The sequence below is a fragment of the Cervus elaphus genome, chromosome 23, assembly GCF_910594005.1.
Source record: "Cervus elaphus chromosome 23, mCerEla1.1, whole genome shotgun sequence".
Lineage (NCBI taxonomy): Eukaryota > Metazoa > Chordata > Mammalia > Artiodactyla > Cervidae > Cervus > Cervus elaphus.
In genome coordinates, this window is record NC_057837.1 from 53973672 (window position 1) to 53987675 (window position 14004).

General features: G+C 60.1%; 1 protein-coding gene across 13 annotated transcripts in view; it reads left to right on the forward strand.

Moving 5' to 3' along the window:
* Positions 1-6348, forward strand: part of KCNQ2 (potassium voltage-gated channel subfamily Q member 2) — a 49037-nt gene extending 42689 nt beyond the window's left edge. For 12 of the 13 annotated variants that reach the window (XM_043884288.1, XM_043884296.1, XM_043884289.1 and 9 more), the window contains one exon: positions 303-6348. In XM_043884288.1, coding sequence (XP_043740223.1) covers positions 303-1034 — 732 coding nt within the window. In that variant the 3' untranslated portion in view covers positions 1035-6348. The remainder of the gene's footprint in view (positions 1-302) is intronic. The other variant, XM_043884301.1, reaches the window with a different exon arrangement.
* Positions 6349-14004: the final 7656 nt, after the last annotated feature.

Sequence of the window (14004 nt, forward strand, 5' to 3'; positions counted from 1 at the left end):
TGATGGGGGTGGTCAGGGGCTGAGCTGCTGGGGGTGGGGGTGTGTGTGTGTGTGTGTGTCCTTCCTTCTATTGCCTCTGCAATTCTGTAGGTGACATTCTGGGTCCCCCCACCTCTGGGGAGTGTCTAGGGTCCCCACACATCCAGGGAGCATTGCTGCCCTCCCCAACTCCAAGGAGCATCCCGACCCCCGCCCCATGAGAAGCATCCAGCCCTTCCCACCTCCAGGGACCGTCCTCCCCACCCCTGCCCCCCTCCCCAGCATGGGAAGCGTCCAGCGTGGCCCACTGGCCCCTCCCGCAGGTCCTGTCCATGGAGAAGAAGCTGGATTTCCTGGTGAACATCTACATGCAGCGCATGGGTGTCCCCCCGACGGAAACTGAGGCCTACTTTGGGGCCAAGGAGCCAGAGCCAGCGCCACCATACCACAGCCCTGAGGACAGCCGGGACCACGGTGGCCGGAGTGGCTGCATCATCAAGCTCGTCCGTTCCACCAGCTCCGTGGGCCAGAAGAACTTTGCGGCGCCCCCGCCTGTGCCCCCTGCCCAGTGCCCACCCTCCACCTCGTGGCAGCAGCAGTGCCACCCCCGCCCAGGCCACGGCACCTCGCCCGTGGGGGACCACAGCTCGCTTGTACGCATCCCGCCGCCACCCGCCCACGAGCGGTCCCTGTCCGCTTACAGCGGGGGCCACCGGGCCAGCACAGAGTTCCTGAGGCCGGAGGATGCCCCGGCCTGCAGGCCCCACGAGGGCGCACTGAGGGACAGTGACACATCCATCTCCATTCCATCCGTGGACCACGAGGAGCTGGAGCGCTCTTTCAGTGGCTTCAGCATCTCCCAGTCCAAGGAGAACCTGGATGCCCTCAACAGCTGCTACGCGGCGGTCGCTCCATGTGCCAAAGTCAGGCCCTACATTGCGGAGGGCGAGTCGGACACGGACTCGGACCTCTGCACCCCGTGCGGGCCCCCACCACGCTCCGCGACGGGCGAGGGCCCTTTTGGTGATATGGGCTGGGCCGGGCCCCGGAAGTGAGGCCACCCACTAGCCTCCCCCTGACTCCTGGCCTCCTGGTCTTGAGGCAGATGCTCTGGAGCCCTTTTCTTAGAGCAAGGCAGTAGGGGTGCCTGTGCAGGGTGGCAGGCAGGCGTGGCCCTCAGTCTCTCCCACTGAAGGCTGGCAGGAATTCTTTTCCAGCAAGGGGCAGCCCGGCTGGCCGTGCCCACTTGGCAGACTCTGCAGACCATTGGCCTGGGCATGACAGAGGCCGGGGTCGAGGCTGAGGACAGGCACCCAGTGGCCAACTGGAGGCTTGGGTGGGGGCAGGGTGGCAGCGAGGGGCAGATCTGCCTCGTGAGGATCAGCAGCTTTGAGGCCCAGGGCGTGTGGCTTGTCTCTGCCCCCATTCCTGTCCTGCCCCATCATCCTGGGTACCACCTGCAGCTGCTGGTCAGTGTCACCACCTTCCCCCTGGTTCCGAGCATCCTGTGACAGGAGCCAGCCCCACGTTCAGGACTCTGGCCTGAAGGGGGTGTGGGGGCGAGGCTCGGGACCCCCTCCAGAACAGAGTGGCCTCTGACCTCCTGAACTTGATTCCTGTGGGGAGGGACAGGCTCCATAGGCTCCTGGAGGAGACCCTTGGGGGCTCCCTTCCAGACCTGGAAGCTGGAGGGGTGTCCCCTGTGTCCTCTTCCCTCTCCCCTGGCTGGGTGCTGGTCACCACGCTGTGGCCAGCACTGTGACGTGGACCGGCCTGTGGGAATGTGTGCTGAGTGGCTAGGGGGCCCCCTGGCTAGGCTCGTGCTCTGGGGTCCTGACCGGGCTGGTTGTGGTGAGTTGATTTGCTCGCTGTCCTCCAGGGACCCTGCTTCACCTGTCCCCCATCAGCCCCCCAACAGGACCCCAGCTGGACGATGCTGCAGCTGACGGGAAAACCCTTCAGTAGAGTCCTGCCCCTCACTGTCCAGAGATGAAGGAGCTGCCTTGTAGGTGGTCTCTCCTGTCCCTCCTAGGCTGACCATCCCCCGCACTCTCCTCACTGACCAGCCCTTGACTGTGACTGCTGGGTGTCTTGGGATCAGAGATGCCTGTTCCCGCCCTGGGCCCTGGGAAACAGTGGTGCCCATCCTTCTCGTCTTGGGCCTGAGGAGCAGTCGCTTTGAGCCAGGAGTCCAACCCCAGGAGGCGGAGTGGACCCCATCCTGGGCCCCCAGCTGTCAGTGTGCAGAGGCTTCTGGCATTTGGGGTGACAGGACAGCAAGCCTGGACACCTAGTGTCCTCTGAGGCAGTGACCTTCCTGTGCACCAGGGTTGGGTCCGCGAGGCCTACCACGTAGCGACTTCCCCTGAAATACCAGGTCCAGGGAGAGCCTGAGCTGTCTCCTCAGGACGCTTCCATCCATCCTGGTCAGTGAGAGACTCTGCTTGCTCTCTGGGAAGGACTTTGAAAGCAGCGTCCGAGGGTCGAATGCCCCTGGCTATTGGGGTCCTGGCCCTCTGAGATCCCTGGGGAGCAGTGTCTACTATAGCCCCTGTGCATTCCCCCCCTTCACCAGGACCCCCCAGGTCCCCGCCATGTGCACCTGTCTGCTAGCCCAGTGCAGGAGGACCTGAGCTCGGAGTCAGAACCGTGGTCTGTGTTCAGGGCCAAGGCACAAGGATGCCCCACCCCCAGTCTCCAGAGAGGGGTTGGCTGTGGAATCTTCCATGTGGCCTTGGGCGGGGGGTGCCTCTTTGGCTCCCTCCACCCAGCGTGTCTGCTCTGTGCCCCCTTGGTGTTCTCCCCCTCAGACCTTCAGTGGTGAGCAAAGCTCCTCCTTAGTGTTGGCTGTGTGAAGAGGCCCTGGCAAGTAGCAGCTCCTCTGGGTGAGGGTAGAGCCCCCCTTTGCCCCCCATCTTGGGAGAGAGAGGCCCCAGCTGGAGGCCCCCAACAAGGCATGAGCAGGCCAGCCCCTGGACCAAGTGTATCCATAGCTGCTCTAGCCCCAGCTGTTGCTGTCCGGCTCTGGGACGGTTCGATTCGGGTTGCCAGCAGCAAGGACCCACCCCTGTCAGATCTTGGCCTGCGTGGGCCCCTGGCCTGCTAGGAGAGGCCTTTTGCCCCTGGAGAGAGGTGCATGTCCTGTCACTTGCATGCCCTATGTTGTGGGTCCCTGGTGACAAGAGGGGCTGGCTTGGTCCGCAGAGCTGCTGAGCCAGATGCTGGTGCCAAGGCCACTGCTGGGAGGGCCTCCAAGGTTGCAGAAGGAGGGGTTGAGGCCCAACTCTCCACGTGCTGTGCTCAGCAAGGAGTCTGTGACGCCTCCTCCATGAAATCCTGCCCCTCCCCCCCGGTCTCTCCTTGGGGGGCCATTTTGGGGTGCGGTTTTAGGAGATGATGGGGTAGAGGCTCCTTCTTAGGGGTCCGAGCAACATGTGTTCATTTGTGTCCATCTGCTGCCCCAGGGCCCCCACCTTCAGGAGCTGTGGCAGGAGAGTGCTTGGCACTCCGGGGACGTCGGTGCACTTCCTGGGTGACCCGTGGCTGTGGGGCCACCCTGCCCCACCATACGTGTGGTAGGCGCTTCCCAAGAGAAGCATCTCAGTTACCTGATCATGTGGCTCCCTCAGCCCTGCACATGCCTGTGCTCACACCCTGCCTGCAGACATACAGCACATACACACTCATGCATACACACCCACAGGTACACGCACAGCACCTGCACACAGAGTCACATGCATTCTCACCCAGACACACCAGAGTGCACACACTTACTCATGTGTGCACAATCATACACACCATGTGCACACACCCATGCTCACATACTCACACACCCATGTGCACACACGCTTACCCACACATGCACAGACGCCTTGTCTGCTTCAATCCATAGGAATCAGCAAGTTCGGGAGTTGTAGACAGTCCTGGGACATTGACCCTGGGTGGGGTTCCTGCTCTTCTGGCCTCTGGGCAGCACCTCAGGGGGATCCCCAGAGCCCAGGCAGGTTCCCACCTACCCTCTTCCTCCTCCTCAGCTGCCCTGGAGGCTGTCCAGATGCCAGGATGGCCTAGGCTGGGCCAGGGAGGTCTTGGTGTCTGTGGGCATCCAGCTGCAATGTGGGGGCTCTGATGGCTCCTTCCGCCCTCCTGAACCATGCGGCCCAGCCTCAGGACCCTCTCCCTTTTCTGCCCCACACCCCGCTGTTCTGTGACAGCATGAGCCATGGCCACCGTGGAGGATGAAGGAACCCAGCCAGAGGGCAGGGGACTCCCTCCGGTGCCTCCCTGCCAGGCCCCTCCCTCTGGGAGACCACGGCACCCCCGCGGGAGCACCACCCTCCTTTGGGGGGATTTGCCAGGGAGTCCACCCCATGAGGAGAGCCAGTCACTGCCCTCTAATTAACACTCTCAACCGGAGCGGTCACCAGACAGCAGCTCTGCACAGCTTTCACGCATGGTTTTTAACTTCTCCCTTCCCTAGGCTGGGGCATCCTGGTGGTCATGGGCCTAAGGTGTCAACATGGGACGGGGTGAGGTGTCCTCTTGTCTGCTACGCCGTGTACCTGCTGTTTGTGGACAGAACGTGGCCCTGGGACATTGCTGATGCTTCTGAAGCCCCGGGGGTGGGAGCTGCAGACAGGCCTTTGTAAGAGTTAATGGTGTTAATTCCCATGCTCTCCCGACGTCAAGACCACGCCAGGCGCTGGTGGAGGCATCGGCCTGGATTTCCTGCTGCAAAGTCAACATTGGTTCCGCACCCAAGTCTCCAGAATACATGTCTGTGAAGAGGGCTGGTCCAGCAGGGAGGCCCCACCTGGAGGGTTCAGGGCACCCTGCCTGCAGTGGGGTGGGGAGTTCTGAGCCGCAGGGTGCCTCCATGACCCCCAGTACACACGGCTCCAAATTATACACTCTTCCTCACATGCACTGCCCTGCATGGTCTTCAGCTGCCCTGGGCAGTGATGTGGACAGTCCTGCCCTCTGTGACCCCTGAGCAGAACTCCAGGCTGCCTGCTTGTGTGGATGGATGTTCGGCCCCGCAGGGCCGGGCTACTTTTAGCGCCCAGGGGAGCCCCAGGCTCCCTGAGTCGGATGCCCAGTGGAGCTGTGCACTTATCCCAGGCCAGCTGCTTCCTGTGTTCCTGCCCCCAGGGTGGTTCCACTTGGGCCTTTACCAAGTACTAAGTGGGAGAGACGATCGGGGAGCTTCCTGGAGGAGGTGATGTGCTAGGATCAGGGGCTTATGCCTACCCTCTGTCCAAGGGCCCTAGAAAGCCGGCTGCCCAGGGCAGGACACTGTAGCCCCTGGAGCTGCACAAGTGGGGCACACAGCTTGCTGGCTTCTGTTGACTTGTGAGGATGGAGGCAGATGTGGAGGGCATTCTGGAGGGAGGAGAATGCCCCTTCCTCCTAGGAAGGAGGTAGGGAGCTTGAAAAAGATGCTTGGGGGAGGAGAGACCCCTCTGTCTTGAGGAGGAGTTGGGTGGTTCTTGTTTTGGATATTTGCATGGGTCCCCTTGCCTGATAGAGGTATGGCTGGATGGCCCTGTCTGGAGAGCCCCTCAGTATAGGCAGATCAGGCACCGAGAGAGGCGGGGACCCTCCTGGGGGACAGCGCTCGATCCTGGGGTTTCTGGGCAAGCGTGTGGACTTTGCTGAACGCTGCACGTCCAGCTCTGACTGAGTTTCATAAAGTTGTTGCCTTAATGCACGTTGACAAAAATTCACCGTGGTCACCCCCTGCCCGCTTGGCCTCTGCCAGGCACCAACCTGCGACCCCGCCGCCTCCTCCATCCAGGGTCTGCGGGCCCAGGTCTGCAGCAAGTACAGGGGGTAGGGGACCTCACGGCATGGTTCCTGTGGGGCTCTGCCTACCCGCCCACCTGGGGACCCCACCCTCATCCCATGCCGTCCGAAGGCGGCCCTGGCCCCAGCCCCAGCCCCGTCTGCACTGTTGTCTTGGCTGTCTTTGCACTTTTGTTCATGTTCATGCTCCAAAGAATATGTCATGATGCCTTCAGTGCTGATGAGCACCGTCACGCCCGCGCCCCTGCAGCACAGCCGGGCCTCTGCTCCTGGACCTGTCACCCCTGTGACAGGTGACCTGCGTGCCGTCCATTTTCCAGGGACAGACGCCCAGGGAAAGAATCTAGTTTTCTACAGACCAGCTGAGACTCACTGACTGCACTCACTGTCAGGCTGACACGTGTGCCACCCCGAGGGCCCAGCGCAGGCTGCCTGGGGACGGCGGGTGCGGGATCTGGTGACAGGAACACACGTGGGAGGTTCTGGAAAGCTGTAGCGCCACGGGGATGAGTCGGATGCCCAGTGGACCTGTGCACTTAGTAAAACACAGTGATTCAACCTGGACCGTGTGTGGCCTCTTTCCTCGGGGCTCGGGGCTGTTGGCCTGTGACAGGGCCTAGGTGGGGTTGCACCCTCCAAGGTCAGGGCACCAAGCCCTGTCAGTGTCCTGTCACTGGTGTGATGCTGGAGGACAAGCTGGTGGCTCACACAACAGACATGCTCATGACCCCGGGCCTGGGATCTGAATGCACCGAGCTCCCCACCTGGCCCTTCTCTCCACCACTGGGAGTGGCAAGAGTCCTGGGAATGGCCCCTCCAGCCTGGGGCCCTCAGGAAATGCTGGGTGGGCGCCAGCAGGGGCCTTTTCTCAGGTGTGGGCTCTGTGCATGAGTGGAGACCCAGAACTCGCCGTTGGCTCCCTGCCTGGATTCTGAAGTCCTCTAGGCCATCCTGCCGAGTGTGGCACCTGCTCTGTCACTGCCCCCATACCTCCTCTCTGTGAGAGGAATGGGCTGCAGGTGGGTCTGAGACGTGGCGGCAAGCTGAGCGTGTGTTTTCAACTATACTGCCCACTGCCCTCTGGAATTTTCCACTCTGCTGGACCCTCCTGGGGGTCAGCTGAGTAGGAAGAGCAGCTCAGCAGTTCAATGGCCTGAGAGGCAGTGACCAGGCCTGGACTGCTGCCTCTGTAGCCTGTTCCCAGGTCACCTGGCTCTGCAGCAGGGGCTTAGGGAGGGGCCTGGCAGGCCCAGGCCACCCACCAGAGGCCTTTGTGCTGTGAGACTTCCAGAAAGTTCTGCCCGGGGTAGCCTTGGGTTTGGGGGAGAACTGGGCTCTAGGTGCAGCTGGGCTACTGCCTGCAGGCACAGGGTCCCCTGCCATTCTCACCTGTGTCCACCCAGATCACCCACCCGGGTCCTGCTGTGTCCCTGCCCATCTGCTAGAGCCAGAGGAGAGGGCTCCAGAGATGAGGGGTCATACCAGACCCCTGGGGGCCCTGCTTTCCCTCCTAGGGGCGCTGGTCCAAGGGTGCCGTGGGTACGTGCTGTCCACCAGCTCACCCACTGCCTGCCCTCCACAGGGCCACTTGGGCACCTACTGGTCTGTTGGCCCCTCCCTCATCCTGAAATCTTGCTCCCCCGCAGCCCTGCCCCTTCCACCCACCTGGACAAGCCCTCTGGGAGTAAGAAGATGATGTCCGCCCATGCCCCCCCCGCCCCCGCACCGTCCCATGGTGTGTTTCCTGATAGCTTACGAGCCCCCCACGAGCTGACGTGCCCCCTTGATCACATGCCCCTGCCTGTGACTCATGTTCTGTCAGGATTTCTGGCATGTGGGGAGTCTCTGAGTGCCCGAAAGTGAAGTGGGCAGGGGACCCAGCGTGTGAGTGCTGGCCTGGGAGGGTCAGAGGAGACTGTGGTGACGTAGTGATAGGACATGTGGTGGACAGATGCCACGGGCAGGCACGGGCTGTAGGGAGGCTGGCGGGGAATGCCAGCCTCTAGGTGTGTCCAGCCTCTGCCCAACCTTAAGACCCTCCAGGATGGATGCCCCCTCTTGCTCTTCCTGGGCCCCAGGGCCTCTACATCCTGGTGCCACTAGGTGGCAGCACTCACCTGGAGGAGAGCTGCCCAGAGCTCTGGGACACGGAGCCCATCTGGGGAAGCATCCCCGGCAGCTCCCAGGGATCATCATCCCTTGACTTGGAAAGGCTGACTGGTGGCTTCTGCTGTGCCGACGTCCCCAGGCCTGGCCCTGGACTCTGTGGCACCCGGGGAAGGGCCTGAGGGTTCAGGGAAGGGCTCCTGCTGTGGGGGCTCCTTGTGGTGGGGGCTGGTAAGCTGGAGGGGGAGAGGCTAGGATGCTAGCCAGGCCCTTAGGCCTCAGGACAGTAGGAGGCACTGCTCCATCCAGCCACTTTGGTCTGGGTCCCTGTGTCTACTGACTTGCCTGGTGCTTGTTCTACTGCTCTGCAATCCAGGGTGCAGAATCCAGAGCTCGAAGCTGGGGTGGCTGCAGCCACAGTCCCACCTGGACCCTCAAACCTGCAGCCCCTGGGATCCCAAGACCATGAGGTGGTGTTCTCGGAATTGGACTTGGCTTGGTGGTGCTAGTGGTTAAGAACTCGCCTGCCAAAGCAGGAGATGTAAGAGCTGCAAGTTCAATCCCTGGGTCTGGAAGATCCCCTGGAGGAGAAAATGGCAACCCACTCCAGTATTCTTGCCTGGAAAATCCCACAGACAGAGGAGCCTGATGAGCTATAGTCCATGGGGTGGCAAAGAGTTGGACACAACTGAAGTGACTTAGCACACAACAAGACTGAAGGCTTCTCTGGGAGTGGTGCCCTTCATTCATTCAAGCACTCATTCTCTCATTCATTCATTCACATATTCATTCACTCATTCATTCATTCATGTATTCATCCATTCACTGAACAGGTCTGTGTCAGTCCCTAGAGCAGCAGCAGGAATGAGGCAGACATGGCCTTGAGCTCAGGGACCCTGAAACCCAGACCGTGGACACCACTTACGAAGCTTGACTTTTCATGACGGCTACTGGAGCACAGACCATAGGGACAGAAATACCACTGTGTGTGTGAGGTCAGAGGTCAGACAGCTCCATGGGTGATGACAGGCTGCCCTTGCTGGCTTGTCAGGCACCTTTGTCTCAAGGCAGAGCCTAATTCAATCCTGGGTCAGTGGTCCTAATGGACCATAGATGCAGCAGGCCCTGCGCAAGCATTGACCCTTGGCCCTCCAGGAGTCCAAAGTGGGATGTCTGGTGCTGGGACCATCCCACCACCACCCAAGTAGCTGAATCCCAGGGAGGGAGCCACAGACACAGACTTGAGAGGGAGTCATGGACACAGACCTGGAAGCTATCTCCCATTACTAGAGCTACTGCCCAGAGCAAGTTCTGTTTTCACCAGTTCCTTTTCCGGAAGCTGACGGAGCAAATCTCCCTGACCTTCTCCTAACACAGCTCAGCTCAGGCCCTGCACTGGGTACCCAGGAGGCAGGCAGGGATGCTGGGCTTGTCTGCAAACATTATTACATCCCCGAGGCCTGTGCTGCAGGGCAGGGCTCTAAGATCTGGTGAGACTTGGGTGAAGTTCAGGGTTTTCACAGGTGGGAAAGAGGGGTTACTGAGCAGGGGCACAGCCATCTTCACTGCCTGGTGTTTTGAGAGCCCCCAGACCACACTTCAAATGGTGGCATGGGGATTTGTGGGACACAGCTGTCCACACCAGCCCACCAGGCTGCCGGCTTAGAAGCTGCACATTTATGCTTGTCCCAGTGGAGGGCAGGCCCAGAAGTTTCTTCCGTGTGAGGGCAGACGTGAGCCCACCTCACCAAGTCTGTGGTCTTCTCTGCCTGGCTGGCTGTGCCCTCTCCTTCTGCACTCTGCCCCTCTGTCCTTGGCAGTGTCCTGCTCTGAACCCTTCTAGGGCCCCCCAGTGCCAGCAAGGAAATGTCCAAACCTTCCTCCCACATCTGGACCTTTGCGGGGAGTGACCACCGACACCTTCCCTCCTCCATGGCTCTTCCCCAATCCTGTGGTCCTTCTGGGGCCACCTCCACTCCTGCCTTCTCCTCGTAGCCTCTGTGCCGCCTTGCACCAGGGACCCTCCCTCGTGTAGACCTGTGTCCCATGGGTGGTGTACAGCCCCCTCTGTCCTCCCACCATGGGTCTCTTCCTCTGAGGCCCTCCCATCTGTCCAGGGCCAGTTTCTTGAGCCTAGGTGCCTGAGTTCCTGCAGACTCACTGGGATTTGACACCAGAAAAGGCCCCAAATCCAGACACTGCTGGTCCTCAGGAAACCCTGCCCCATAGCAGCCAGCATCTGCTTTTACAAGTTGCAAGAATGTCATTTCTTTTTCAGTTTAAGATGAAACAGCTTAACTCAAGCAATTGGCGTTTTACTTCTGCACATGCAGAAGGAGGCCTCGCTGGTGATGCTGGCACGTGGCCTGTGCTTCTCAGACATTTTTAGGTGGAAAATGCCTGTCAGTTTTTAAGCATGGCCTTGACACCTGGCCTGCTGGGAGCAGAGAACACAGGGGGTGGCTTGGGACACTGCCTTCCTTCCTGGAGTGACCCTGGGTGGGACCTGCCCAGGGTGTCCATGGGCCAGTGGACCAGGAGGGCGCTGGGGGCAGGACTCATGCTCACAGGAGCTGTGCTCACTCAGCCAAGAGTATCTATGGAGCACCTACTGAATGAATCCTTTGTTCTCTGCATTGTGGGGAGGCAGGGGAGAAGGCGTGGCTAAGCCCTTGAGGCCCTCAGGGACCCTCTGGACTCCTGGGAGGGGGGCTGAGAGGACAATGGTGCTCTGACTATCCAGTGGTCAGTCTGCGCCAACAGTGGCCCCAATCCAGCCACCTCCTCCATTGGCCCCCGGCTCAGGAGCTGGAGAAAACAGCTCAGCCCTGTCCGCCACCCGCACCATTCGCCGGAGCCAGACAGCTGGAGCTGGGACTCCCTCCTTGACATTCAGAGCTGCTAATTTTTCATCACAGGGTGGGTTTGACATTTGCATTGGAATTGGATTCTGTTAACTTCCTCTGGCGGCTGGCTGGCGCAGAGACTGAATCCGCCTGTCTGCCGCATCGCTGCCTGCGGTCCACCCCCCCACCCCCGCCCGCTCCAGGGGAGGCTCAGGGCCCGGCCACCTAGACACAGACCTGGTCCTCCACCCAACCTCTGCTTCCACCTTGATCTCAGGACATGGCTGCCCACCTGGCCCATGGGCAGCTCCCCCACAAGGGTGTCCGGGGGCCCTGGTCCTGGGGCCATCTTCCCTGGCGAAGTCCCAGCACACCTGCCCCTTCACTGTTTTAGTGCCCAAGTCCCATGTCACCTGCGTCAGGTCAGGGTGGCTCCCTTCTTCTCATCCCAGCATCCATACATGTTGGCACCCCCTGGCACCAGCCAGCCCAGGAACATGCTCCCTGCAGCATCCAAGCCTCACGGGGCACACCATCCCTCCACGCTCCTGATGCTGCTGTGCTGTGCCTACATCTGGAGAATGGGTGCCCACCAACCCCGGGCCGGGAAGGCTCACTCACCGGTCTTGTAGACAAGAGCCAGGGGGACAGGCCTTGTGACCCCAGCTTCGCCTCTCTCCAGGCTTCTGATGGGGGTTGGGGTGGGAGGGAGGGGCTTCCTCAGGAGAGAGGCTAGGTGAGTGGGCAGAGCAGGACTAGATGAAAGTTTTACAGGTGGGAGGGGCCTGGACAGAGCCCCTGTTGAGAGCCGAGTGCTTCCCACCCCAAGAAGGCCCAGTGCCCAGCCTTCCTCTCCCAAGACAAGTCCGCCTCTCGGGAATCTGTCCTCCATTTGCGGCTTGGCCTGCGTTCAGAGCCCCCTCCTGATTTAGGAGAGGACCACATGCCTTGGAGGAGCTAAAGGGCCTGGCCAGAGGTGCCAGGTTGAAGGGAGTTGTGCAAGAAGATGGGGAGACAGCAGAGTGGGCGGCCGGGCTCTGACACTGAACACAGCTTCCATGAATTCTGAGAGCCACCCTGAAGGAGCCACAGGCTGGTTTCAGAAGGAGGTGGGTCCATATGGTCTGAACAGTTGGTTCCCCGCCAGCCTGTGCCCACCTGGGGTGCTGTGGGCCTCCCCCTTGGCCACCTGGGCCACCCCTCTGGGCTCAGAACTTGCAGATGGCAGAGTGAGGGAGCTGGAGGAGCCGGCTGGGGGAGGGAGGGGTCTCAAGCCCCTGGGGACCCCTCTTGGTCCTGCAGAATCAGCCCACGGGGTGGGACCTGTGGGGCAGTTGCCCGTGCTCCTCCTTTTGTGAGGGGGAAACCCACCGCCAGACTGGAGGGAACCCGTGTGAGCTGCTGACAGTCCCCCTGACTGTGGCCTCCACGGGGATGGGGTCCCTGTTGGAGGGGAGGAGGTGCTGCCTGCCCATCCAGGGATTGGCCTGGACCCTCACCCCAGACGTTCCTCCCAGGCCCCTCGGAGGCTAGGAACCCCCGTGCTCTTGCCACACAGAAAATACCGGAGTGGGGAGGCTGCTCCTCTCACAGGAACCCTCACTTCTGGATCCAGCCACGGCTGCCCAGGGCCACGTGGGGGTACTCGGCCCACAGCCTGTGCCAACATCAGCCTCTGGCTGAGACCTTTGACCCCTCTGCGTCCTGTCCAGATTCCTGGCCTTTGAGGCTGTGTGAGGTGATAAATGGGTGTCACTGTTTGAGGCCACTGGGTTTCAAGGTAGTTTGTTGTGTGGAAACAGGTACACAAACAGGATCACAGTGCACATAGGACAAAGTTCTGTGGCAAGGACAGTGTGGCCTCCGTGGGTACAGGTTGAGAGCAGGGAGCTGCCTGCTGCCTCCCTTCTTGGAGTGTGGTGTTTGTACACTGCTGATGGCCTGGAGATGCCGTGGACTTGGCATGGACTCGGCGTGGGCAGTAGGTCTCTTCTTAGTGATCGGGAACTTCTCATCAGGGGTGGATGCTGAATTTTGCCATATGCTTTTTCCGAGTTTATTGAGATGATCACAGGGTTTTCTTTTTTCATCTGTTAACACGTCGAATTACACTGAATACTTTCGGAGTGTTGAGCCAGCCTCGCATCCTGTGTTGAGCTTGAATGGAGGTGACGTATTACCCTCTCTGTCTGTGGCTGGATCCCTGTGATGACAGACGGTGCCCTCACTCTGCAGGGCCCTGGCTTTGGAGTCATTGGGGAACTGGTGGGAGTATGTCCTCTCCTTCTGAAAGTGATTGCATAACACTACGCACCTACTAGAATTTACCAGAGAAACCCTTGGGCCTGGAGTTTTCTTTGTTGGAAGCCTTTAACCTCAAGTTCAATGTCTTTAGGGCTTCCCTTGTAGGTCAACTGGTGAAGAATCTGCCTGCAATGCGGGAGACCTGGGTTCCATCCCTGGGTTGGGAAGATTCCTCTGGAGAAAGGAAAGGCTATCCACTCCAGTATTCTGGCTTAGAGAATTCCATGGGCTGTATAGTCCATGGGGTCGCAAAGAGTAGGACACGACTGAGTGACTTTTTCACTTTCACTTTCAATGTCTTTAACACATGCAGAGGGCTGGGCAGGGGAACAGGGGGGCGGTGTGGAGTGGGTATGAGAGAGCCTTCCTAATTCCAGCTCTCTGTGATGCTCTTTATGGAAGCAGTTACAGGCATCATGGGCTAGATTTGCAATTTTAAAACACCAAACAAATCTTCAATTATTTCACCACGGAGGAAACATAGAACCAAGAGCAGGGCCGACCCTGCAGGGAAAACCCACACTTGTGGGCTGAGCACCAAGGGTGGGGCCCCCAGTCAGGCAGGCGCCTCAGGAAACAGTTTGTTGGGTCTGTGTCCCAGGGCCGAAGTGGGTATGGTTGTTGAGAACACAAAAATGCATCATTTTCTTCAGCAGCAAGAAGGTAAATATTTTATGTGTCTTTTTAAAAAATTTGGCTGAGAAAGGCCTCTGTTTGTCAGACACTGCAGGCACTGACAGGACCAGTGATGCGGAAACCACAGGCGTGTCACAGCGCTGAGGGCTGCCCGTCACCTACCTGCTCCCAGGGGCCAAGGCAGGGCATGTGGCATCCAGGGCCACAAGACCCTCACTTGAAGGGCAGGTGCCAGGACAAGGGCAGACTGCCTGTCCCAGTGGGAGGGGCTACCCGGGTGACAGCGCCCGTGGTGACATGGGGCAGGGAGCACAGGCCCACTTGCCTG